Genomic DNA, 25,806 nt, shown 5'->3' with positions numbered 1-25,806 from the left:
GATTCTTATAAGAGAAGCCAGAATGGACATTGTGAACAACCTATACACACTGCTGGCATCTAGGAGGCTACATGCCAACAATCTGTGAACGGGAAGGGGACACTGGATGGGGACAGGGCGATACTGACAAGTTAGATGAGGTTAGATGGGGTAGACACTTTGGTTTACTTCGTAGTAATTTCACCGAGAGACGACCATGTAACATCAAAGGTGCCAAATTTTCTATAACGCTAGTAAACTTTTTTTTTTTTTAAATATCAGTTGGATCCCAAATTCCAAACAACTGCCGCGCATGCATCATAGCTGCCGGATAAACAGCAGAGTCCGGTGAAGAAGGCCATCTGCCGCCGGCCTGTCAGAAGTTAATGGTGCTTTGTAATTTTGCAGCCTAGGAGGTTGGCAGGGATCGGCGGGCTGAGACCGGTTTCAGGCTGGCGGCTGTGTAGCCCCGGTCTGCGCATGCCCGAAAACGCGCCGGATAAAATTCCGTGCGCGGCACCACCCGGGCCGCCATATTTGGGTTACGGGAGCTCGCAAAAGACAAACTCCCTCTCGCTTTTCCACTGTCAGTTTGTCCCTCGGAGTGAGGCAAATCCTGAGAGAGGCGCTAAATCTAGGTCCAAGGTGGAGAGCGGCTCAGGTTAGAGAGAAGGGAATAACTACGACATGCCCGGGGTTGCGGTTGAGAACCTCACACGCGAGCGGGGCGGTGGCCGAAGTCGCTGAGGGACTGGCGGATTCGCGCCGAAGTTCAATTGGGCGATGCCAATTTAAGCGTGTGAGGAGGGTAGGAACTGAGATTTGGAAGGTACCATTCGGCGGAGGCCGGGCGAGTGTGGGAACCTGAAGGGAGCGGACAGTCGCCCACAGCCCCACTTCTCAGCTGATCCCTCTCAGGCCATGAGCGGTCTAGTGCGCACCGAGCCGCTGCCCGGCGAGACCCCTCTGCTGGTGCCCGGCGACCCCTACTCTGTGGTGGTTCTGCTGCAAGGCTACGCGGAGCCTGAGGGGGTCGGCGACGCCGTGCGAGCCGACGGCTCCGTGACCCTTGTCCTGCCCCAGGCCTGGGGCCGGGCCTCCAGCCACCGAGAGCCCCAGCCTTACGAGGCGAAGACCGCCCTAGAGGAGGCGGCCCGGGGCCCCATCCTCGTGGACACCGCGGGCCCCTGGGCTCGCGAGGCGCTCCTGGGGGCCCTGGCGGGGCAGGGCGTGGCTCCCGGAGACGTGACTCTGGTGGTGGGGACCCACGGACACTCGGACCACATCGGGAACCTGGGGCTGTTTCCCGGGGCGGCCCTGCTGGTCTCGCACGACTTCTGCCTCCCCGGGGGCCGTTACCTCCCCCATGGACTGGGTGAGGAGCGGCCTTTGCGGTTGGGGCCGGGACTCGAGGTGTGGGCCACACCCGGCCACGGTGGCCAGCGGGACGTGAGCGTGCTGGTGGCTGGCACGGCCCTGGGAACCGTCATGGTAGTGGGCGATGTGTTTGAACGTGATGGGGATGAGGGCTCGTGGCAGGCGCTGAGCGAAGACCCAGTGGCCCAGAAGCACAGCCGAAAGCGGGTCCTGGGCGCTGCCGACGTGGTCGTGCCTGGTCACGGAGCCCCCTTTAGGGTGATAAGGGAAGCCTCGGCGCCAGAGACAGAGCCAGCCAGATCTCGTGACGGAGAGGAGCCCACGGTGCACGGATAAAACCCAGTCTTGACTGGATCCTTTTCAGTGATCCCATCTCCCACCCCCCAACCGAGGAACTGAACGTCCAAGAGACAAGATGGCGTGTCATAGTAGTCATGGGCAGTCCCTTCCGGGAGGCCAGTTTTCCAGTGAGGACAGAGTGCTTCCGGGAGGCCAGTTTTCCAGTGAGGACAGAGTGCTTCCGGGAGGCCAGTTTTCCAGTGAGGACAGAGTGCTTCCGGGAGGCCAGTTTTCCAGTGAGGACAGAGTGCTTCCGGGAGGCCAGTTTTCCAGTGAGGACAGAGTGCTTCCGGGAGGCCAGTTTTCCAGTGAGGACAGAGTGCTTCCGGGAGGCCAGTTTTCCAGTGAGGACAGAGTGCTTCCGGGAGGCCAGTTTTCCAGTGAGGACAGAGTGCTTTTGCCACAGCTGTCACCAGTATCATTGTTTCTCTGACCAAACTAGGACCAAGGACTCAGCTCTGTGTCATCTCTCAGCCGTCATTAGTAAAATAGAATGTTTTGGGGAGTCTTCCAAAATAAAGGTAGAAACTGCATTGAAAACCATACTGCCCTTCAAATATATTCCAATTAAAAGAATTTTTTAAAGGAAAGAAAATCATACTGCCCTAGTGTAAACGTGAGTGCCTCAGGTGGCGCAATGGTAAAGAATCTGCCTGCCAGTGCAGGGGATGCAGGAGACTTGGATTGGATCCCTGGGTCAGAAAGATGCCCTGGAGTAGGAAATGGCAGCCCACTCCAGTATTCTTGCCTGGAAAGTTCCATGGACAGCAGACTGGCAGGCTACAGTCCATGGGGCTCAACAAGTTGGACACAACTGAACATGCACACATAACATAAAAGTGAAGCATCCATAGTGATTATTATGCAGATATAATCCAACAAGTGCAACAAGGGGACACTTAGGCAATACATTGCCTGTTTCTCAGAGGAGGCAGTTTGCTGTGAGAAGGTGCAGGGCAGAGAGAGATCATTGGAGTCATGTGACTTTAAGTTGTCATTCATTTGTTCAATGAATGCTTGTTAACATACCTGCAGTATCTCAAGCATGGCTCGAGCTCTCGGGGGTATAGCAGTGAGCAATCAGACAAACTCAAGGAGACAGGTAAACAACAATAGTAGTAAGCCAAATAATTCCAGGTTCTGGTTAGTGATATGAACAAATGGGGTGAGAAGGGGATAGAGTGCTGGGGTGGGAGAATGGTCAGGAAAAGCCTCTGGGAGGTGGTGCCTGATGAGAGAACTGAATGAGAAAAAGCTGGCCATGTGGGAGAGGGGCATTCCAGGCACAGATATAAAGGCCCCAGGCAAGCTTGACTGACTTGAGCAGTAAGAAGACCTTGAGGTTGGGTTACAGAGCGTGGGGGAAGAGCAGTAAAAAATGAGGCTGCAGAGTTCGGCAGCACCATTTTGCAGGGCCTTGGTGACCATGGTGAGAGGTTTTGATTTTGTACTGAGATTGAAAGCTTTGGCTTTATACTGACACACAAGACCAGGTTGTTGACCTGGTCATTTATGTTTTAAAATATTCACTCTTGTTCTGAGTGGAGAAGGGGTTGGAGTGGGGCAACAACTAGGTTGAAAGCCATTGTGGTTGAACGTTATGGCACCTGCCTTTATTCCAGAAGTCCTGTTGTGGCTGTGATCCTCCTCATAACTGTGTCCCAGTACCAGGGCCCTCTGTCCACACAGCCCAACATGGACAGAAGTGTTTAGATTGGGGAGAGGAAGGAAAGGACAAAGTCCACTTCATTGTGGATGATGAACCTCCCTGGGTGGATGCTGTTGGGGAAGACTAGGCTGGAGGTCATTTCTCAGGTGTCCACAAAGCCCACATGGTCCGCAAAGGCAGCTCAGAAGAACCAGTTCACCTGGAGGGCGTTCCAGTCGCTGCCATACACCGACTTGTATTCTGTGTTGGCCAGTTTGATGACCACCAGAGTGCGGGGCTCCTGGGCCAGCAGTGCAGCCGCAGCAGCCCCAGTCCCCAATTTCATGGGCCACCAGTTGTCATGAGGCTGCTGGTATGTGGAGGGAACACAGGGGCCAGCTGTGTGCACACCGGTGCAGCACTATACCCTGAGTGGTGTCCATGGCCATCGGAGGACTCATCTGATGCACGGTATGCAATTGCACTAGCTTCAGGGCTGCATGGGAGGATGAGAAAGGAGGGGACGGGTTTTTTTTAGAACTGTGTGCTCAAGTTTTACAGGTAAAAGTTCCGGCCTTGAATTATTTTCTGGAGCATAGGTATCCTGCCCTTGATTCAGGGCTGGTCACCCAGAGCAACACATCCCTTTGGCCACGTCGATTGTCTCCAGGATGGACGGGTCACCTACTAAATCTTAGTAATCTTAGTGGTTTTGCTGGATCTAGGAGGGAAAAGTCCCGTTCTTTCCTGCAAGACTGACAAGGGGAGAATGAGGCATCTTGCCTCCTTGGAGGAGCCCACTGCTGCTGGGGCCACCAAAGAGGGATTGAAAATGAAGCTGAACGGTAGGGGGCAGAAGTGGGCAGTGAAGAGAAACAGACTAGATGACCAGTGAGAGCAGTGGAAGCCAGATCTGCTGCTTAACTCATCAGTCACCTGGGCTAATCAACTCCTTTCCTGCCTAAGCTGTCCTGTGTTTAAAGTTGTTTACAAGATGAGTCTTGAATGGATACAAACACTGATGGAAATGAACCCTTAGAGACAGGCAGTGAGGACGGTGTGGGGAGGGGGCTGACGGTCGAGGGAAAAAGTGCTAAAGATATTAGGGGTTTGGGCCCAGAGTGACTGTTCTTTTCAAACTTTTTTTGTGAAAACTTAGGAAAACTTGACCTATATGATTAACTGCCTCTGCTCACAAATCAATGGCAGACATTGGCTACAGAATAATCCAAATTTTCTTGCCTGGTTCTCTCCAAGAATAACTCTCTGCTCCAGTTTGGCTGACGGCCTGCTGCCTTCCAGACACCCACATCCACCTCTCCTACAGGCCTTTGATTCTCTTCCCACCCACCGCCCCCACCCTCCAGTCCTCTTGCTCTTCTGCACCAATCTCAAACACCCACCATTCGCAAACACCCAGGCTCAGCTTTCTCATCTCCTACAGAAAACCTCCCCTGAATTTGCCAACCTTATTTTAAACTCTAGCAGTGCTTTCTCTGTATTGTTCACTTAGCATTAGGTAATACCTGGTGTTGGTCATTATTTCTGGAAATGTCCTCTCCATGTTGTGTCCCTTGGGAGCAGAAGCTGCAAGGCCACATGAGGTCTAGGCTGAGAAATTGTACATCACTTACATCACATTCTGTTGACCAAAGCATGTCACAAGGCCAGCCCAGATTCAGGCATGAGGAAATAGCCTTTCCGTCTTGATAGAAGCAGCTGTAAGGAATTTGTGGCCATTTTTTCTGTTGCAACGTATCACCATAGGTTAGTTGGTGATAGCAAGTCCCCCTTCTTTTGAGGGTGTGTGTATGTGTGGTTATTCTAGTTCTATTTTTATTTTTTAAGTTTTAAAATTGAATTCTAGTTAATTTATAATATATTAGTTTCAGGTATACAACATAATGATTCAGTATTTTTATAAATTGTACTCCATTTAAGGTTATTAAAATGGCTGTATTCGTCTGTGCTGTGCAGTATATCCTTGTTGCTTATTTATTTTATATTTAGTAGTTTGGTTCTCTTAATCCCATACCCCTATTTTTCCCTTCCCCCTTCACCTCCCTCACTGATAACCACTACTTTGGTCTCTATATCTGTGAGTCTGTTTCTGTTTGTTTGTTCCCCCCACCCCCCACCTTTGGCTGTGTCATGTGCCTTGTGTGATCTTAATTCCCCAACCAGGGATCAAACCTGGGCTCCAACAATGAAATTGCCATCTTAATCACTGGACCGCCAGAGAATCCCTGTGGTTTGTTATATACATTCTTATTATTAATAAAGGCAGTTCTTTATGCCTTCTCCCAGGACTGATGCTGAAGCTGAAACTCCAATACTTTGGCCACATGATGTGAGGAACTGACTCATTTGAAAAGACCCTGATGCTGGGAAAGATTGAAGGTGGGAGGAGAAGGGGACGACAGAGGATGAGATGGTTGGATGGCATCACCGACTCAATGGACGTGAGTTTGAGTGAACTCCGGGAGTTGGTGATGGACAGGGAGGCCTGGTGTGCTGTGATTCATGGGGTCGCAAAGAGTCGGACACGACTGAGCGACTGAACTGAACTAAACTGAAAAATCCTCTGTGCTCTGTCTATTCATCTCTGCCCACCACCACCCCTGCCCCCAGCAGCCTGTGATCTTTTTATTATCTCCATAGTTTTTGCCCTTTCCAGAATGTCATAAAGTTGGAATCAATAATATACAGCTGCCTCAGATTGGCTTCCTTCACTTTGCAATATACCTTTAAGGTTCTCTCATGTTTTTTCATGGCTTGATAACTTTTTTTAGCTGTGGAATAATATTCCATGGTCTGGATGTACCACAGCTTATTTACCCACTTACTTTCTGAAAGACTGCTTGTTTACTTCCCGAGTTTGGGCAGTTATGAATAAAGCTACTACAAATATCAGTGTGCAGGTTTTTGTGTCATCTTAAGTTTTCAACTCCTTTGAATAAATGCCAAGGAGTGCAATAATTGGATCTTATGATAAGAGTATATTTAGATTTGTAAGACCCACCAAACTGTCTTCCCAAATGACTGTATATTTTTATTCCCACCAGCAACGTGAGAAAAAGTTCCTGTTGCTTCACATCCTTTCCAGCATTTGGTATTGTCAGTGTTTGGAATTTTGGCCATTCTAATAGATGTGTAGTGGTGTCAAATGTTGTTTGAATTTGCATTTCCCTGGTAACATATGATGCGGAACATCATTTCATATACTTATTTGCCATCTATATATCTTCTTTGGTGAGGTGTCTGTTTAGGTATTTGGCCCATTTTAAAAACTGGATTGCTTATGCATGTGGCATGTGGGATGTTAGTTCCCTGACCATGGATTGAATCTATACCCTCTGCAGTGGAAGCATGGAATCTTAACCACTGGACCACCAGGAAAATCTGGATTGTTTTTCTTATTGTTGAATTCTGAGTTCTTCATATACTTTGGATAAAAGTTGCTTTATCAGGATACGTCTTTTGCAAATATTTACCCTGGTCTGTGACTTATTTTCTGTTAATAATTTCCTTGTCATTATGTTGTGCAGAACAGAAGTTTTTAATTTTTAAAAAATAATTTTGATTTCTTTTTTATTGTGCTGAGTTTTCATTGCTGTGCAGGCATTTTCTCTAGTTGCAGCAAGCAGGGGCTACTCTACTTGCAGGGCATGGGCTTCTCATTGAGGTGGCTTCTCTCGTGCAGAGCGTGAGCTCTGGAGTGTGTGGGTTTCAGTAGTTGTGGCAGTAGTAGTAGTAGTAGTAGTAGAGCTCAGTAATTTCAACTCCTGGGCTTTAGGACACAGGCTCAGTAGCTGTGCACAGGCTTAGTTGCTCTGAGACCTGTAGGATCTTCCCAGACCAGGGATCAAACCTGTGTCTCCTGCATTGGCAGGCAGATTCTTTACCACTGAACCACTCAGAAGTTTTTAATTTTAATGAACTCCAGCTTATCAATTATTTCTTTCATGGATCATGTCTTTGATAGTGTTTAAAAAGGATTCACCATACTTGAAGTGGGCTTCCCCGGTAGCTCAGACAATAAACAGAGACCTGGGTTTGATCCATGGGTCAGGAAGATCCCCTGGAGAAGGGAATGGCTACCCACCCCAGTATTTCTGCCTGGAAAATTCCAAGGACAGAGGAGCCTGGCAGGCTACAGTCCATGGTGTTGCAAAGAGTCAGACATGACTGAGTAACTAACTCTTTCACTTTTCATACCCAAAATAGTCAGATTGTTTCCTAGTTACCTTCTAGGAATTTTACATTTAGGTATAATCCATTCTGAGTTAATTTTTGTGGAAAGTGTAAGATCTGTGTCTAGAGTCTTTTTTTCCTCTGAGACTGTCCAGTTGTTCCAGTGCTATTTGTTGAAGAAACTATCTTTGCTCCATTGTATTTCCTTTGCTCCTTTGTCAAAGATCAGACTGTATTTATGGGGATCTATTTCTGGGTTCTCCATTCTGTTCCATTGATCTGTTTGTCAGTTCTCTCGCCAATGCCACACCATCTTCATTAGTATACATCTTGAAGATGGGTAGGGTCAGTCCTCCAGCTTTGTTCTTCTCCTTCAGTATTGTTGGTTATTCTGGGTCTTTTGCCTCTCCATATAAGCTTCATTTATTTTTTTAAGTTTTAATTGGAGGATAATTGCTTTACAATGTATGTTGGTTTCTACCATACAACATGAATCAGCCATAAGTGTACATATGTCTCCTCCCTCTGGAACCTCCCTCCTACCCCCACCCCATCCCATCGCTGTAGATTGTCCCAGAGCACTGGATTGAAATCCCTGCGTTACATAGCAACTTCCCACTAGTTACCTGATTTACAGATGGTAATGTGTATGTTTCAGTGCTACTCTCTCAGTTTATCCCACCTTCTTTTTCCGTCACTGTGTCCACAAGTCGAGTAAGTTTGTCAATGTCTATAAAGTAACTTTCTTGGATTTTGATTGGTTGCATTGAATCTGTAGAACAAGTTGGGAAGAACTGACATATTGGCAACATTGATTCTTCCTGTCCATGAACAAGAAATATTTCTCCATTTATTTATTTCTTTGACTTCATCAGAGTTTTGTAATTTTTCTCATAAAGCTCTTGTATATATGCTGTTAGATTTATACCTAAGTATTTCATTTTGGGGGTTGCTAGTGTCAGTGATAATGTTTTTGTTTTTCTCTAAATTCTGTTTTTTCATTGTTAGTATATAAGAAAGCAATTGACTTTATGTTAAATGTATAACTTGTAACCTTGCTACAGTCATTTATTAGCTCTAGGATTTTTATGTTTGTTTTGTCAAGTCTTTCAGATTTTCTACATAAATAATCATGTCATGTGCAAGCAAAGACAGTTTTGTCATCCTTCCCAATCTGAAAACCTTTATTTCCTTCTCTTACCGTATTGCCTTATCAAGGACTTCTATTTCACGTTGTGGAAACAGAGTGGTGAGAGGGGACATCCTTGCCTTGTACCTGATCTTGGTGGGAAAGATTCAAGTTTCTCTCCATTAAGTATGATGTTGTTGTTGTTGTTTGGTTGCTGAGTCATGTCTAGCTCTTTTGTGATCGCATGGACTATAGCCCACCAGGTTTCTCTGTCCATGGGATGTCCCAGGCAAGAATACTGGAGTGGGTTGTCATTTCCTTCTCCAGGAGATTTTCTTGACCCAGGGATCAAACTCACATCTCCTGTGAATTCTTTACTGCTGAGCCATCAGGGAAGCCCAAGTATAATGTTAGGTGTTAGTTTTTTGGTAGATATTCTTTATCACAATGAGAAAGTCCCATTCTGTTTCTAGTTTACTTAGAGGCTTTTTTTAAAATCATGAATGGGTGTGGGATGTGGTCAGATGCAAGTCTGTTCATGAAGCCTGTAGTTTTCTTGTAACGTCTTTGTCTATTTTGGTATTTAGGAAATGCTGCTCTCATAGAACAAGTTAGGGAATATTTTCTCTGCTTCTATCCTCTGAAAAAGATTGTAGAAAATTGACATAATTCCTTACTTAAATGTTTGGTAAGAATTTACCAGTGAACCCATCTGGACTTGGTGTTTTCTGTTTTGGAAGGTAACTAATTGTCAAGTCAATTTCTTTAATAGATATAGGCCTATTCAGATTGTCTATTTTTTTCTTATTGGAGTTTTGGCAGATTGTGTATTTCAAGGAATTGGTCCATTTCATCTAGGTTAACAAATTTGTGGAGATAGAGTTTCCTTTATTATCCTTTTAATGTCTATGTGATCTGTAGTGATCTCCACTCTTTTACTTCTAATATTAGTAATTTTTAGTAATTTACTTTTTCTTAATTTTTTCTTAGTAGTCTGCCTAGAGTCTTGTCAATTTTATTGATCTTTTGGTTTTGTTTATTTTCTGTATTGATTTTCTATATTTGATTTCATTCATTTCTGCTCTAATACTTATCATTCTTTTCTTCTGTTTACTTTGAATTAAATTACCCTTCTTTTTCTAGTTTCCTAAGATTGAATCTTAGGAAATTCAGTTCAGTCAAATTTCCTGATTCCTAATGAATCTTAGATTATGGATTTTATATCTTTATTCTTTTCTAATAAACATATTCAGTGCCATGAGTTTCCTTCTAAGCACTACTTTTGTTCCATCTGATAATTTTGACAAGTTGTCCTTTCACTTTTATTGAATTAAAAATATTTTAAAATTTATCTTGTGATTTCTTCTTTGATCTATATGAATTAAGAAGCATGCTGTTTAATCTACATGTATTTTGGATTGTCCAGTTATCTTTCCATTACTGAAACTTCTAGTTTAATTCCATTGCAGTCTGAGAACAGACACTGCATGATTTCTAACCTTTTACATTTATTTGGATGTATTTTGTGACCCAGAATATGGTATATCTTGGTGAATGTTCTATGTGACCATGGGAAAAAATGTGTATTCTCATTTGTTGGATGAAGTAGTCTATTGATGGGATTGTTCATTGGCTGTGAGGTTACTTGGCTAAAGTTAGAGTTGTGCAGCTTATATATTAGTAAACCAGGTTATTAGTTAATGTGGTTTGGTTCATCTCTAACCACTTGCTCAGCTTTGGCTTTTTTCTCTGCTTCTCCATGTCACTGGGCACATGGTGCCTTCTGGTGGGAGACCTGTCAGTATAGGGATCTGGGAAGGCGATGACACCTGAGTCCTGGGAGAAGGACATCGAGAGGGCAGGTCTGAGTTCACATCCTGCCTCAGCCACTTACTAGCAACATGGCCTTGGGAAAAGCGCTATGACCATTCTGATTCTTATCCTGTCTCAGATGGTATATCTAGTGCCATATAGCGTGGCTGATGATGCTGAAATGAGGTGATGCACGAAAAGCATGAACACAACACATCCTAGTTATTATCCTAAGAAAAGCAGAAGGGTTAGATTAGGGGGACAGACCTTGAGTTCCAGACTGATTACCAGTGTTTGGGGATTTATTTATCTCTGGCCTGAGGCAGTCACTAAACAGAAGTACTAGGGGAGGGATCTGGGTGTGAGCTATCTATTCAGTTCAGTCGCTCAGTCATGTCCAACTCTTGGCAACCCCATGAATCACAGCACGCCAGGCCTCCCTGTCCATCACCAACTCCCGGAGTTCACTCAGACTCATGTCCATTGAGTCGGTGATGCCATCCAGCCATCTCATCCTCTGTCGTCCCCTTCTCCTCCTGCCCCCAATCCCTCCCAGCATCAGGGTCTTTTCCAATGAGTCAACTCTTCATATGAGGTGGCCAAAGTACTGGAGTTTCAGCTTTAGCATCAGTCCTTCCAAAGAACACCCAGGACTGATATCCTTTAGGAACTACTGGTTGGATCTCCTTGCAGTCCAAGGGACTCTCAAGAGTCTTCTCCAACACCACAGTTCAAAAGCATCAATTCTTCGGCGCTCAGCCTTCTTCACAGTTCAACTCTCACATCCATACATGACCACTGGGAAAACCATAGCCTTGACTAGACGGACCTTTGTTGGCAAAGTAATGTCTCTGCTTTTTAATATGCTAACTAGGTTGGTCATAACTTTCCTTCCAAGGAGTAAGCGTCTTTTAATTTCATGGCTGTAATCACCATCTGCAGTGATTTTGGAGCCTAAAAAACCAAAGTCTGACACTGTTTCCACTGTTTCCCCATCTATTTCCCATAAAGTGATGGGACCAGATGCCATGATCTTCGTTTTCTGAATGTTAAGCTTTAAGCCAACTTTTTCACTCTTCTCTTTCACTTTCATCAAGAGGCTTTTTAGTTCCTCTTCACTTTCTGCCATAAGGGTGGTGTCATCTGCATAGCTGAGGTTATTGATATTTCTCCCAGCAATCTTGATTCCAGCTTGTGCTTCTTCCAGCCCAGTGTTTCTCATGATGTACTCTGCATATAAGTTAAATAAGCAGGTTGACAATATACAGCCTTGATGTACTCCTTTTCCTATTTGGAACCAGTCTGTTGTTCCATGTTCCAGGAAGTTCTAACTGTTGCTTCCTGACCTGCATATAGGTTTCTCAAGAGGCAGGTCAGGTGGTCTGGTATTCCCATCTCTTTCAGAATTTTCCACAGTTTATTGTGATCCACACAGTCAAGGGCTTTGGCATAGTCAATAAAGCAGAACCAGTCTGTTGTTCCATGTTCCAGGAAGTTCTAACTGTTGCTTCCTGACCTGCATATAGGTTTCTCAAGAGGCAGGTCAGGTGGTCTGGTATTCCCATCTCTTTCAGAATTTTCCACAGTTTATTGTGATCCACACAGTCAAGGGCTTTGGCATAGTCAATAAAGCAGAAATAGATGTTTTTCTGGAACTCTCTTGCATTTTCAATTGATCCAGCGGATGTTGGCAATTTGGTTCCTCTGCCTTTTCTAAAACCAGCTTGAACATCTGGAAGTTCACAGTTCATGTATTGCTGAAGTCTGGCTTGGAGAATTTTGAGCATTACTTTACTAGCATGTGAGATGAGTGCAATTGTGCGGTAGTTTGAGCATTCTTTGGCATTGCCTTTCTTTGGGATTGGAATGAAAACTGACCTTTTCCAGTCCTGTGGCCACTGCTGAGTTTTCCAAATTTGCTGGCATATTGAGTGCCATGAGGAGATACCCATTGTCCAAGGTAAGAGAAACCCAAGTAAGATGGTAGGTGTTGCGAGAGGGCATCAGAGGGCAGACACACTGAAACCATAATCACAGAAAACTAGCCAATCTGATCACACGGACCACAGCATTGTCTAACTCAATGAAACTAAGCCATGCTGTCTGGGGTCACCCAAGATGGGAGGGTCATGGTGGAGAGGTCTGACAGAATGTGGTCCACTGGAGATGGGAATGGAAAACCACTTCAGTATTCTTGCCTTGAGAACCCCATGAACAGTATGAAAAGGCAAAATGATAGGATATTGAAAGGGGAGCTCCCTGGGTTGGTAGATGCCCAATATGCTACTGGAGATCAGTGGAGAAATAGCTCCAGAAAGAATGAAGGGATGGAGCCAAAGCAAAAACAATACCCAGCTGTGGATACGACTGGTGATAGAAGCAAGGTCTGATGCTGTAAAGAGCAATATTGCATAGGAACCTGGAATGTCAGGTCCATGAATCAAGGCAAATTGGAAGTGATCAAACAGGAGATGGCAAGAGTGAACGTCGACATTCTAGGAATCAGCGATCTAAAATGGACTGGAATGGGTGAATTTAACTCAGATGACCATTATATCTACTACTGCGGGCAGGAATCCCTTAGAAGAAATGGAGTAGCCATCATGGTCAACAAAAGAGTCGGAAATGCAGTACTTGGATGCAATATCAAAAACAACAGAATGATCTTTGCTTGTTTCCAAGGCAAACCATTCAATATCACAGTAATCCAAGTCTATGCCCCAACCAGTAACGCTGAAGCAGCTGAAGCTGAATAGTTCTATGAAGACCTACAAGACCTTTTAGAACTAACACCCCAAAAAGATGTCCTTTTCATTATATGGGACCGGAATGCAAAAGTAGGAAGTCAAGAAACACCTGGGGTAACAGGCAAATTTGGCCTTGGAATACGGAATGAAGCAGGGCAAAGACTAATAGAGTTTTGCCAAGAGAACGCACTGGTCGTAGCAAACACCCTCTTCCAACAACACAAGAGAAGACTCTATACATGGACATCACCAGATGGTCAACACCGAAATCAGACTGATTATATTCTTTGCAGCCTAAGATGGAGAAGCTCTATACAGTCAGCAAAAACAAGACCGGGAGCTGACTGTGGCTCAGATCATGAACTCATTGCCAAATTCAGACTTAAATTGAAGAAAGTAGGGAAAACCACTAGACTATTCAGGTATGACCTAAATCAAATCCCTTATGATTATACAGTGGAAGTGAGAAATAGATTTAAGGGACTGGATCTGATAGACAGAGTGCCTGATGAACTATGGACGGAGGTTCATGACATTGTACAGGAGACAGGGATCAAGACCATCCCCATGGAAAAGAAATGCAAAAAAGCTAAATGGCTGTCTGGGGAGGCCTTACAAATAGCTGTGAAAAGAAGAGAAGCGAAAAGCAAAGGAGAAAAGGAAAGATATAAGCATCTGAATGCAGAGTTCCAAAGAATAGCAAAGAGAGATAAGAAAGCCTTCCTCAGCGATCAATGCAAAGAAATAGAGGAAAACAACAGAATGGGAAAGACTAGAGATCTCTTCAAGAAAATTAGAGATACCAAGGGGGCATTTCATGCAAAGATGGGCTCGATAAAGGACAGAAATGGTATGGACCTAACAGAAGCAGAAGATACTAAGAAGAGGTGGCAAGAATACACAGAACTGTATAAAAAAGAGCTTCACGACCCAGATAATCACGATGGTGTGATCACTGACCTAGAGCCAGACATCCTGGAATGTGAAGTCAAATGGGCTTTAGAAAGCATCACTATGAACAAAGCTAGTGGAGGTGATGGAATTCCAGTTGAGCTATTATGGTTCATTTTATCACTTTCTGGAAGGACAGAACTTGAAGGTGACATCAGCTTTCTCCTTAGATGTGTTCAGGCAAATTGTACAGGTCCTTTTATTTTTGTGGTGAAAGGCTGGAAAGTTGAAGAGGAAATTGGAGCAGGGGGCTGTGTGACTCTCAGGTCCTTGGTGACTTTCAGCACCTGCAGGCCTCTGAGCTGTCTGTGTCTGGCCAGGGTGATTATGAGGAACTGAGATCCCTGTGCGCAGCTGACTCGAAGGAGGTCCTCACTCAGCCCTACTCCTTAGGTCTTTAAGACAGAGTATAGGGTCTCTTCCTGTGGTTCCCAGTGGGGAGGGGGGAGGGGAGGCGCTCCTGAGTTGGTGAGGTCAAGCTGGAGAGGGTGAGGGAGGCATGGAGGACTCCAGCATCATCCTGGGGGAGAAAGAAGAGGGAGGAGGTGAGACAGCAGAGGGGAAGGGGTCCCATCTCAGAGCCACGATCCCACAGCTGATCCCCTACTGACACCATGTAGGACAGTAGTCCCTCTGTCCATCCACCCCACCTCCTCTAACTTCCCTCTCATGCTTTCAGGCCCTAACCGGAGCTGCTTATGTTATTGTTGTGCTCTGGTTTTATATGTTGTCTTAGAAAAAAAAACAAGATGTACTGGAGTCAGGCGACCAGGCAGCCAGGGTAGAGAAACGGGCAGGGGCTCCAGCAGTGAGGTCATCTCTAGGTCAGGACCAGGGTCTCAGGGGAGGGTGGGTGAGGCAGGGGAGAGAGGAGGATGCTGAGGGCACCTGTGTGGGGAGGGGGTGTGGGGAGGAGAAGGAAGACCCAGGTGAGAGCGGGAATGATGGCGGCAGGGCTTACCTTTATTCCCAATGTTCTCGTAATTCTCTTCCGTGTTTTTGAAGGACTCCCTGAGTGGGAACAGGAGGGCAGTGATGTGTCAGAGTCTGGGCAGAAAAGAGCTACCACCTGCCTTGGGCTGCTCCTCTCACTGGGGGCTCTGTGACCTGCCTGCACACTTGGAGATGAAGGCAGAGGTTTGAGGCTCAGACGGAGGCTGTCTGGACGGGGATGAGGGGCCGTTTGCAGTGTAGCAACGTCCCTGAGAGCTGACTGGGGTGCACTCTTGCAGAGAAGCAGCTTTATTGAGGGGAGCAGGGAGGAGAAGCAGGAGGGGGTGCCTGTCCTTTCTGTGGCAGCGCCTGTGTCCAAACTGGAGCGTGAGAACCAGGGAGCTTCTCTCTGGTCCCCTGGGCGGTGCTCAGGCCATGGTCCCCAAGGAGACGCCATCCGGGGAGGTGTCCCAGGAGGACACTGTCAAGAGACAAGAAGGCGAGAAAGGAGGAAAGGGCTGTGAGAAGGAAAAGCCTGGACGTGGCAGAGAGGATGAGAAAGGAAAGCGGTGGGTGGTGAGGAGGGTGAGAGGAAAGGAAGAGGAGCAGGGGCCAGAAGAGAGGGAGCCAGGCTGGGGGCCGGAGGGAAGCTGCTCTAAGGAGAGACAGGGCGGAGCAGCCAGAGGCCCTGAGTCACAGGGCAAAGGACAGACTGGAAGAGGAGCAAGAAAGGGGACAGAGAGTGGAGGAGACAGGTGTGTTCTGGAAGGACGGTGTTCAAGGCGGAGACAAACCAGGATGAACAGAGGGAAAGGCTGAGACCTGAGGATGGAAGGAGGAAAGGCGGGTGCCAGAGACAGACAAAGGGAGATGTTCTGGGGTAGAGTCAGAGAAAGTGCTGGGGCATGGCTCTGACTGTTTAAGGATCAGGAGCCTCAGAAAGTGAAGAGCCTGGCCTTTGGGGACTTGGGGGGATGTGGATGGAGGTCCAGGAGGGGAGGCCCATGAAAGGCTCCCTGGTGCTGCGCTTGGGAGGAAACTTCTTGCTCATAAAATAGCACTCCCCGCCCCCCTCCCCCCCATACTGGAGGACAAGCGCTCACCTGGCTGGGGTCCTGGCTTCAGTCTGCACACCTGTAGGAGGACCAACAGCGAGTCACTGTGCCATCCACGGAGGCCTGTCTCCTCCCTGCTTATCTGCCCCATCCCAGCTGAAACCTCCCTGGGAAGGGCTCAGGACTCAGAGCTGACCTCCCCCTCCCCAGTGGCACCCTAAGGCTGCCCGCACCTGTGCTGCCTTGTCTTCCACACCAGTCAGGAGAGCAGCTCTTCTCGCACCCAGAGCCCTGTCACTCTCTGACACGGTGGTCTTGACCTCCCCCCAACTCAGGCTACCTCAGGTCCACTCAGCCAAATCCTGGACTCATTTTCTTTCCTCTTTCTTTTTAATCACTGGGACTGAGAACTCTGACAGAGCAAACACTAGTATTTTTATGCTCAGCTATCTTTCTTTCTGGCTCTCTTCAGTCATCATCCGTCTGTACCTGTGCGTGACCTCACTGCATTCTTGTCCTGATGATCCACTCTCTCTCAGGTTACCCAAGCCCCCTGCTGAGCCCTCTCCTCTCCACCTGTGCCCTCTCATGGGCTCCCTGATACCCTGGGTCCCCCTGTGCTTCTGCCACACTTGTTGACACGTCTCCAATCGTGGATGCTCCCTGAGGCAGGGGATACTGTTTGTTGCCCCATATCCACTCTTCCTTGTTCAGTTACAGAAACTTGATTTTATCTGGAGTGGCTGGGTGCCCCCCAACAGACAGATGTAGGATCTATAACTAAATCTAACATATAAGGGACTTCCCAAGTAGTCCAGTGGTTAAGAATCTGTCTTCCAATGCAAGGGACACAGGTTCAATCCCTGGGTGGTGGGGGTGGGGTGGGATGGGGTGCAGGTAACTAAATTCCACAAGCTGCACAGGGCACCTAAGCCCAAGTGCCACAAAGAGAAAGCCTGCGGGCCACAACGAAGAACCTCCTCCCCCCACCCCCCCAAAAAAGACAGCAACCATCATTTAAGTAAAAAAAAATTTTAAATATCACCAATAAGACATAAGGGGAAGTTGTGGGTAGGACTTGACAAAGGCTCTTTAAAAGGAGGACAGACAGCTGGGGAATAGTCTTTTTGTTCTTTCATCCTAATTGGATTCAGAAATAATGGCTGGAATTCTAGCAGCCATAATGAACCATGAGGTGGCCTTCAGGAGAGAAGCCAAAATGCAGAACAGTGAACAGAAAGGTAGGAACCTCAGTGCTTATGGATGGCAGCTTCTGCTCTCTGGCTCCACATTCTTTTATATGAGGGGGAAAAAGTAAACTCTGTTGTTTAACTTAACCATTCCTTCTGGATTTTGGTGCTAACAATTGTATGCAAATTCTAACCAGTAGTTCCTAAATGTTTCTAAACCTGCATGCTTGAATACTGCTGGGGGAAGACATAACTATGTGCAATGATGTTTTTACCCATTTGTGGTTTCTCATCTGAGTTGATCCTCAAATACCATTTTGCATTTCCACAGTGACTATGTCACATTTTCTCTTCATCTCTGACCCTCATTCTCACTCTCAGGAGACAACCACTGTGGTTTTCGCTCTGCAGAATTAAAAAACCAATTTGTAAAAAATAAAAAAAATAAAAACCAATTTGTATGTAGTTGCATTTATAAATATTTTTATTTATGGCTTTGGATATTTTGTCATACTGGATATTTAGTCCAGTCATCTTCAACCCATGGTTGTAAAATAGTTTCACCTGCTTCCTACTAGCACTAGGATTATTTTTTCCTCATTTATATCTTCAATTTTGGTGCAAATTATAAGGCAGGGAGCTAATATTATTCTTTCTCAGCTGTGACTCCATTATTCCAGAAATACTCATTATTCCTCCTTGATTAGAAATGCTTTCTTTTAACCTACTAAATTCCTGCATATATTTGGATCTGTTTTTGCCCTGCTTGTATCTGATTTTTCACTTTTACTCCATTTGTTTACCTATTTAACCCAGAATTACATAATTTTAATTGTTGTAGCTTAATTATAAGTGCTCATGCTCATATAGTGCTTACTCTGCAGCAGGATCTATTCTAAATACCTTTTGTTTGTCATGACAACACCAGGGAAGTACTGTTTTCATTCCCATTTTACCGATCAGTAAGTTCAGGCTCACAGCAGTAGTATTAGTGTGCCAGAGTTTACCAGGCCAGAGTGTGAAGCAGGATTTGGCTGCAGGAATGCCCAATTCTGTGCTTTTCAAGCTCTGAGCTTTACAATCTGACAGGGCTCATCGCTCACTACAAATTTTAAAAATTATTTATGTACTTATTTTGCTGTGCCATGTCTTGTTGCAACAAAAGGGATCTGTGTTTGTCATGCATGATCTTCCCTGTGATGCACTGACTGTCTAGCGGTGTGTGGGCTTCAGTAATTTTGGCATGCAGGCTTAGTTGCTCTGCAGCATTTGGGATCTTAGTTCTGCCACCAGGGATCAAACCTGCATCCCCGGCATTGCAAAGCAGATTCTTAACCACTGGACCACTAGGGAAGTTCCCATATTGCAAATTAAAAAAAAATATTTCAAATCAGTTTTGGAGTTTGTTGTGGCATAAATAGTTAATGCCTCTTGCCCTGTGGTCTCTTTCAGCTGTAAATGCATACATCCAAATTTCTGATGGGCATCTCTACTCAGATGCCAAACAAACATAAACCATCCCAAACTCAAGACTCATTCTTCTTTCCCAATCATGGTCCTTGACCTCCTCTGCTCCCTAATTTACTTGATGATCTCACCATGGCCTCATTTGCCCAAGTTGGAAACATAGGACTTATTCCCACTCCTTCACCCTCACACCAATGCAATCACCAAGTCATACTGGTTTTCTCTCTTAAACTTTTCCAGGATCTGGCCTCTCCCTCCATGCACACAGACACGGTAGGTCCCAAATTTGATAGCACACGAATGCCGCCTGAGGAGGTCACTAAAAATTCAGATTCCCAAGCTCAGACCTCAGGTCCAGCAGGACCTTGCATTTTAACTGAGCACCCCTGGTCATCTGGTGCAGTAGGCTCTGAGAAACACCGAGCTGGGAATCTTGGGGAGAGGTTAGGGGTCCCTGACCACTTACCTTTGCTTCTCTTCCACCCGAGGTACACAGTCAGTCCCATGATTGGGATCTTGAGCAACAGAATGCTGGCCAGCGCCAACCCGACTATAGCTTCCATGGTCAGGGACCACAGCTTGGAACTCTTTTTGCCCTCTGAGCCCCCGAGGCCAGCTGTGGTGGTGGTAGGACCCCAGGTGGTTGTCTTGCTGCCTGAAAAATATGCAAGTTCTTCACTAAAGGGCTGGAGGTATCTGGGTGAAGCTGTCACATCTTGTTCCTTAGTTTGGGGAAAGTGGGGGTGGGGAGCAGGTCTCTGAAGCTCTCCCACAGGGAGCAGAGTAACAAGAGGTGACGATGGAAGCTCTGAATCCTCTTCACATCTTTAAAATCCTGAGTCTACCACTGATCAGTGCTATGACCTCAGAACCTCATTTTACTACCTACCCATAGGTGAACTAAATCACAGGATAAAAAATTATTTATTGTGGTAAAAGACAAATAACATGAAAATTACTATTTTAACTATATTTAACTGTATAGTTCAGTGGCATTAAGTACATTCACACTATTGTACAAGTCTCACCTCCATCCATCTCCTGGATTTTTCACCTTCATAAACTGAAGCTCTGTCCCCCAATTCCCCTTCCCCCCAGCCCCTGCCCCAGCAGTCTTCTTTCTGATTCTGTGAATATGACTGTTCTAGGGACCTCCTGTAAGTGGAATCAAACAGTATTTGTCTGTACCTAATGTATACTGGAATGCATTTCTAAGGTTAACTTAATTTCTAAGTCCTACAAATAGACTGTACCTCTTTTAACAGACAATTAAAAAATTGCTTAATACCCCACTAAAGGGAAGAAAATCCCAAATTCCAATGAAGTCTTCTGGTTAGTGTGGACCAAATTCATGTCCACTCTTATTAGAAATTAATAATAAAACTATAAATACCATCCCTCAACTAAGATTTTTAAATTATTTAATTTTACTAACATATCAGATAAACACCCTACAAAACTAAAGCTTCTATAAACTTTCATTATTTTAAATGTGAAGATGTTTTAAATGAATGAAAGATTAGCATCCAAGAAACGAGTAACGAAAATAGTGAGGAGGCAGCTCTAAGGACACTCGTAGTTTGAAAGTAATGAAAACCTAGACTGGATACATATTTAAGGAAATAGAACAGCAGAAGGAATGAAAAATGCAGGAGGCACTTAGAGAAAAACAAACCAGAAAGCAAACAAGACTCTTATAAATCTAACAGTGTCAAAACAGTATTGAAATTATACATGCATTGAGAAAATCATTGAGAAATCTACAAAGCTATGTGAAATGGCTGATTTTCTGAGACAAACACAAATTGAAAAGAATTAAAAAATAGTAAACTTTAATGGGCAGACAAAGAAGAAATTGAGGACAGTTTTAAAGAACTACCTTTTGTAGAGATTTCAAGCTCAGAAGGTGTAATGGCTAAATTCTTGTGAAAATTCAAGGACTGGATAATTCCCAGACAGAAGTTTCCAGAACATAGAAATACAGAAAATGATGCAATTCTAATTCCAAAACTTCCAGATGTACAACCTGGGTTTGAGGAGGCAGATCATGGAGAAAGCAAGGGAGTTCCAGAAAAACAGCTTCTTCAGGTTCATTGACTAACTAAAGCCTTTGACTGTGTGGATCACAACTAACTATGGAAATTCTTAAAGAGATGGGAGTTCCAGACCACCTTACTTGTCTCTCAGAACCTGTGTGCGGGTCAAGAAGCAACAGTTAGAACCTGACATGGAACAAATTGACTGGTTTGGAAAAATTGGAAAGGAGCACGACAAGGCTATGTAGTGTTACCCTCCTTATTTAACTTATATGCAGAGTACATCATATGAAATGCCGGGCTGGATGAAACACAAGCTGGAATCAAGATTGCTGGGAGAAATATCAACAACCTCAGATATGCAGATACTATCACTCTAATGGCATTAAGTGCAGAGGAATTAAAGAGCCTCTTAATGAGGATGAATGAAAGACAAGAATGAAAAAGCTGGCTTGAAACTCAATATTAAAAAATCTAAGATCATGGCATCTGGTCCCATCACTTCATTGCAAACAAAAGGAGAAAAAATGAAAGCAGTGATAGATTTTATTTTCCTGGGCTCCAAAATCATTGTGGATGGTGACTGCAGCCGTGAAATGAAATTTCCTTCCTTGCTCCTTGGAAGTATAGCTATGACAAACCTAGACAGCATATTAAAAAGCAGAGATGTCACTTTGCTGACAAAAGTCTGTATGGTCAAAGCTATGATTTTTCCAGTAGTCATGTACAGATGTGAGAGCTGGATCATAAAGTAGGCTGAGCAGTGAACAATTGACGCTTTTGAACTGTGGTGTTGGAGAAGACTCTTGAGAGTCCCTTGGACTGCAAGGAGATCAAACCAGTCAGTCCTAAAGGAAATCAAGCCTGAATATTCATTGTAGGGACTGATGCTTAAGTTGAAGCTCCAATACTTTGGGCACCTCACCTGATGTGAAGAGCCAACTCACTGGAAAAGACCCTGGTGCTGGGAAAGATTGAAGGCAGAAGGAGATAGGGGTGGCAGAGGATAAAATGGCTAGATAGCATGAGTGACTCAATGGACATGAATCTGAGCAAACTATGGGAGATAGTGGAGGACAGGGGAATCTGGCTTGCTATAGTCCATGAGGTTGAAGAGAGTCAGACTCGACTTAGTTACTGGACAGCAACAGTTGGTGATGGACAGGGAGGCGTGGCATGCTGCGATTCACGGGGTCGCAAAGAGTCGGACATGACTGAGTGACTGAACTGAACTGAACTGAATCTGCAACCATAATCTGGACTGCTTCATACCCTCCTTCAGGGATATTCAGTTCAGCTCAGTTGCTCAGTCGTGTCCGACTCTTGGCGATCCCATGGACTGCAGCACGCCAGGCTTCCCTGTCCATCACCAACTCCCGGAGCTTACTCAAACTCATGTCCATTGAGTCAGTGATGCCATCCAACCATCTCATCCTCTGTTATCCCCTTCTCCTGCTTTCAATCTTTCCCAGCAGGGATATTAGGGGTTCACATTTATGACCCTTTAAGGGGGTTTGTAGCGTGAATTGCTTTTTTTCTGGTTGTCCCCATTGCTGGCTTAGGGTTTAACTCCTGTGATCTCCTGAGTGAGTTATATACATCTATTTCCAGCTTCCCCAATTTTGTTTTTGTCCTCCTAGATCACAAATTTTTTTGTTCGTTGCTGGTTTTTGTCTTAAAAACTCCCTTCACTGTCATTCATTAGATTTTGAGAGGGAGTGGAGATAAACATGTGCATATAACTCTCCATTTTGGTCAAAACTTATGCTTTACTTTTACAACTTAAATTATAAAAAGTAAACATTCAAAAGATAATGTTACACACTAATAATAAAAACAAAGAATGGAGAGGAAGTTAGGGAATTAGAAAAGGAAGAAGAGGGATCTAAGGAGGCCAAAAACCTCTCAGAAAAGGTCATTTAAGGAAATATGGAGGAGACAGGAAATATTAATCCAAGGCTGTCTTGGTGAATTCAGATCTGAGTCACTATCTGTTTGCTTTGAAATCAGCATAGTGGTCAAGAAGGGGCAGTCGTTTTCCAAGGGAGGAGTCAGAGAGAGTGCCCTTCCCAGCCCAGAGCCATCATCCCTGGTGGACACTGTTTAGAATTTCCAGCACAAGTGATTATTAAAGCAAACTATCTTAGTCAATCACTAGTTTTCTAAAAAGTTATAGACAACAACCCCCTTACTGCCTGTGACTGTCAGAGAGGACCCCACCCCTGTTGCTCTGGAGAAAAATAAATTGAGGTTAAATAAATTGAGGTTCAAGTTCCGATGGCCCATTGAGTGACAGAGGGAGATCTGTTAATGCAACACGTCCATTGTTGGGTTAAAAATACTCAAGACAACGAGATGACAGGTCAGTAGGTGAGGTTGAGAGGCTCACGGTTTAGAGAAGAGGTTCTGGGATTAAACTGGGGTCAAACCCCGCCTGCACCAGGAGTGATGGGGCAGGTGTTTGCTGTCCAAGGACGGCAGCAGGACCAACTGTTACATAGGGTCGTGCGGAAGGTCAGCTGCGGCGATGCTGCCAAGGTGTCCCCCCCGGGATGTGGGGCACAGTCAGGCGAGCTGCCGGGACTGCTGCCTCGTCATGACCAGGACAGAGGGGCACCGTCAGGGTGGACACAGGGACAGGGTGACTGGAACCACATGGGGGGGTGGTGAGGAGAGGGGGAAGGAGGTAAAGGGGATGGAAGGAGGGAGAAGGAGAAGGAAAGCGAGGAGAGATGAACCGAGGGAAGGATGGTTGAACTGATGTTCTGGGGTTCAGAGCAGGGAAGGAAGGGGAGATGGGAAAACAGGTGATGGGGACACGGGGCCCCTCAGCACCTGCCGTGTATGTGGGCTGAGCTCATGGCTGTTGGGGGACAGAGATGGGGCAGCTGGGGCTCCACACAGGACTCAGGACAAAGGGGAGGAGCCACACCCCGAGGGTGTCAAGTCACCTGGAGGACGTGGGGCTAGGGCAGGGGGCTGGGTGGAGCCCAGCTTGGAGCAGGAAAGGAGGACAGCTGGGAGCACAGAGGGTGTGGGGGCCTGGGGTGGGGGAGGGGCTGGATCTGGAGGGCAGAGAGGGGGATGGGCAAGGGAGGTGGTCCAGGGTTGGGGAAGATTAAGGTGAAAAGGGTAAAGTTGGCAGAGCCCTGGGGAGGAGAGGGGAGAAGGGAGAGGAGTTTGAGAGAAGAGTCAGAAGGAGGGGCCTAAGCCACATCTAGGGCTGAGGCACCAGTGGCCTCCAAGAGCCTCAGGCAGGACAGCTGGACTCACGGGGGGTGATGGTGAGTTTGGTCCCATCGAGGGACTGCCACCTCTTCTCGCCATCTCTCAGTGTGTCCAACTGCACCTGGCAGAAGTACACAGACTCGTCCTCCCTCCGCAGGTTTGAGATCCGGAGGGAGCCATTCTTCTCAGGCTCTGCCCAGTTCAGGAAGAGCCGGTTCTTGAAATTCTTATGGGTGAACAGAGGGGTTGTGTTGTAGATGAACTCCCCATGGAAGTGATTCCATCTCCAGGATATTCTCATGTTGGGATCCTTGGCTAATTCCCAGGAGTAAGAGAAGGAGAAGGGGATGAGGATGGAGCCACCCTCAGGGGCTGAGAGATCCCTTGGTTGCTTCATCTCATAGTGATGCTGTGAATTTCTTTGTGTCCTGTGACCTAGAGGAGGGAGGGAGAGACTCTGAAGCCACCAGGAGAGACACAGAAGGTGACCCCAGACCATCGGGCACCCTCACCTGCAGGGGGACGTGTGACGGGGTAGGACTGGCCCTCTGGCCTGCGTGATCCCCTCTCCAGGCTTGGGGCAGGCAGGAGGGTGAGGGGTTGGGGGACCCAGCACTGTGGGACCCGCCCTTTGTTTGTTGGGGGTGGGAGGCCTGGCCAGCTACCCCAGGGGACCCTTCTACACACACCCAGCCACAGCCCCTCCCCGGGGTCCCTGGCAGAGCAGGACACTGCCAGCCACTCACCAGCCTGCAGAGACGCTGGCAGCAGCAGCAGGGGCAGCAGCAGGGGCAGCCTCATGGCCTTGCCTTCCTCCCGGTTGAGAAGACAGGCAGAGCCAAGGCCAGACAGGAGGCCTTGGGGGGCCCCTGGGGGAGTCTCAGCACCAGGATTGAGGACCAGGCTCCTTCAGAGGACAGAGGAGGGTGGGGGCCTTCCCCAAACCCGCCCACCCCCGACAGTGACTGGCACTTCCTTTATCAACCTGGCTTCTTCTTTTCCTTTATTGCAAAAGGGCCTCCCTGTGGTCAGTGCAAAGGGAGCCATGATCTGGGGCTCCCCGCCCCCGTCTTCACGCTGAGGGGCTGGTCCTGACCTGCGCCCGCTGGGCCTCCTCCCCGCTCGGCTCCTGCCTCCCCGTCCTCACATCTCCCTGGCAGTCAGCCTCTGTGTCTCTCCTTGTCTCTGCTTCTCTGAGTGTCTCTCCTCCCAGGGGAAGGGGCGGCAGCAGGACCAGCTGAGGCTCCTTCAGGGAGAGGTGGGGGCCGAGTCCCTGCCCAGCTGCAGCCCCACCGGGAGGAGCAGGGGGGAGCCGCTGGTGGTCAAGCTCAGCCCCCCTCAGACACGGGGGCGCCAGCCCGCTCTGGGCCCCTCTCCCTCCAGGCAAGGGCTCCCCTGCAGTGTCTCCCTCCTCAGTCTTCAGGCAGAACCAAGGCCCACCAGGCCCCTCCCACCCTGGTGCTCCCTGTGTGCTGTCTCACACCCCATTGAGGGGAGGAGGTGAGGGGGCTCAGCTTCCCACCTGCCAGAGGGTGGACCTTCTGGAGGCCACGCCTCCACCCGCAGATGGAGGGCTGGATCTGCAGGGCCGTCTGTGCTCACTCTACAGGGAGGACCCTGGGGCTCAGACCCGCCCGGCCCCAAGGCCAGGACTCGGAGAGTGGGACCAGCACTTGAGCTCCAGTCCTGCTGAGCCCACAGAGTCCTCTGCTCCCTCTGGA

General features: G+C 46.9%; 2 protein-coding genes across 2 annotated transcripts; one reads left to right on the top strand and one right to left on the bottom strand.

Moving 5' to 3' along the window:
• The first annotated feature begins 304 nt into the window (after window positions 1-304).
• MBLAC1 (metallo-beta-lactamase domain containing 1) lies at window positions 305-7,018 on the top strand. Its single transcript, XM_055562679.1, has one exon. The coding sequence runs from the start codon at window positions 901-903 to the stop codon at window positions 1,690-1,692; it is 792 nt and encodes a 263-aa protein (XP_055418654.1). The 5' UTR covers window positions 305-900; the 3' UTR covers window positions 1,693-7,018.
• A 7,460-nt stretch (window positions 7,019-14,478) lies between these two features.
• Window positions 14,479-24,889, bottom strand: LOC129637883 (paired immunoglobulin-like type 2 receptor beta). The gene is made up of 7 exons (XM_055562187.1): window positions 24,832-24,889; window positions 24,131-24,520; window positions 19,288-19,476; window positions 16,213-16,243; window positions 15,134-15,187; window positions 14,729-14,750; window positions 14,479-14,696 (listed from the first exon to the last, which is right to left on the bottom strand). The coding sequence occupies exons 1-7, from the start codon at window positions 24,884-24,886 to the stop codon at window positions 14,574-14,576; spliced, it is 864 nt and encodes a 287-aa protein (XP_055418162.1). The 5' UTR covers window positions 24,887-24,889; the 3' UTR covers window positions 14,479-14,573.
• Window positions 24,890-25,806: the final 917 nt, after the last annotated feature.

Source organism: Bubalus kerabau, chromosome 23, assembly GCF_029407905.1.
Source record: "Bubalus kerabau isolate K-KA32 ecotype Philippines breed swamp buffalo chromosome 23, PCC_UOA_SB_1v2, whole genome shotgun sequence".
Classification (NCBI taxonomy): Eukaryota; Metazoa; Chordata; class Mammalia; order Artiodactyla; family Bovidae; genus Bubalus; species Bubalus kerabau.
The sequence above is the reverse complement of the archived record's forward strand: the minus strand, read 5'-3'. Positions and strand labels throughout refer to the sequence as shown.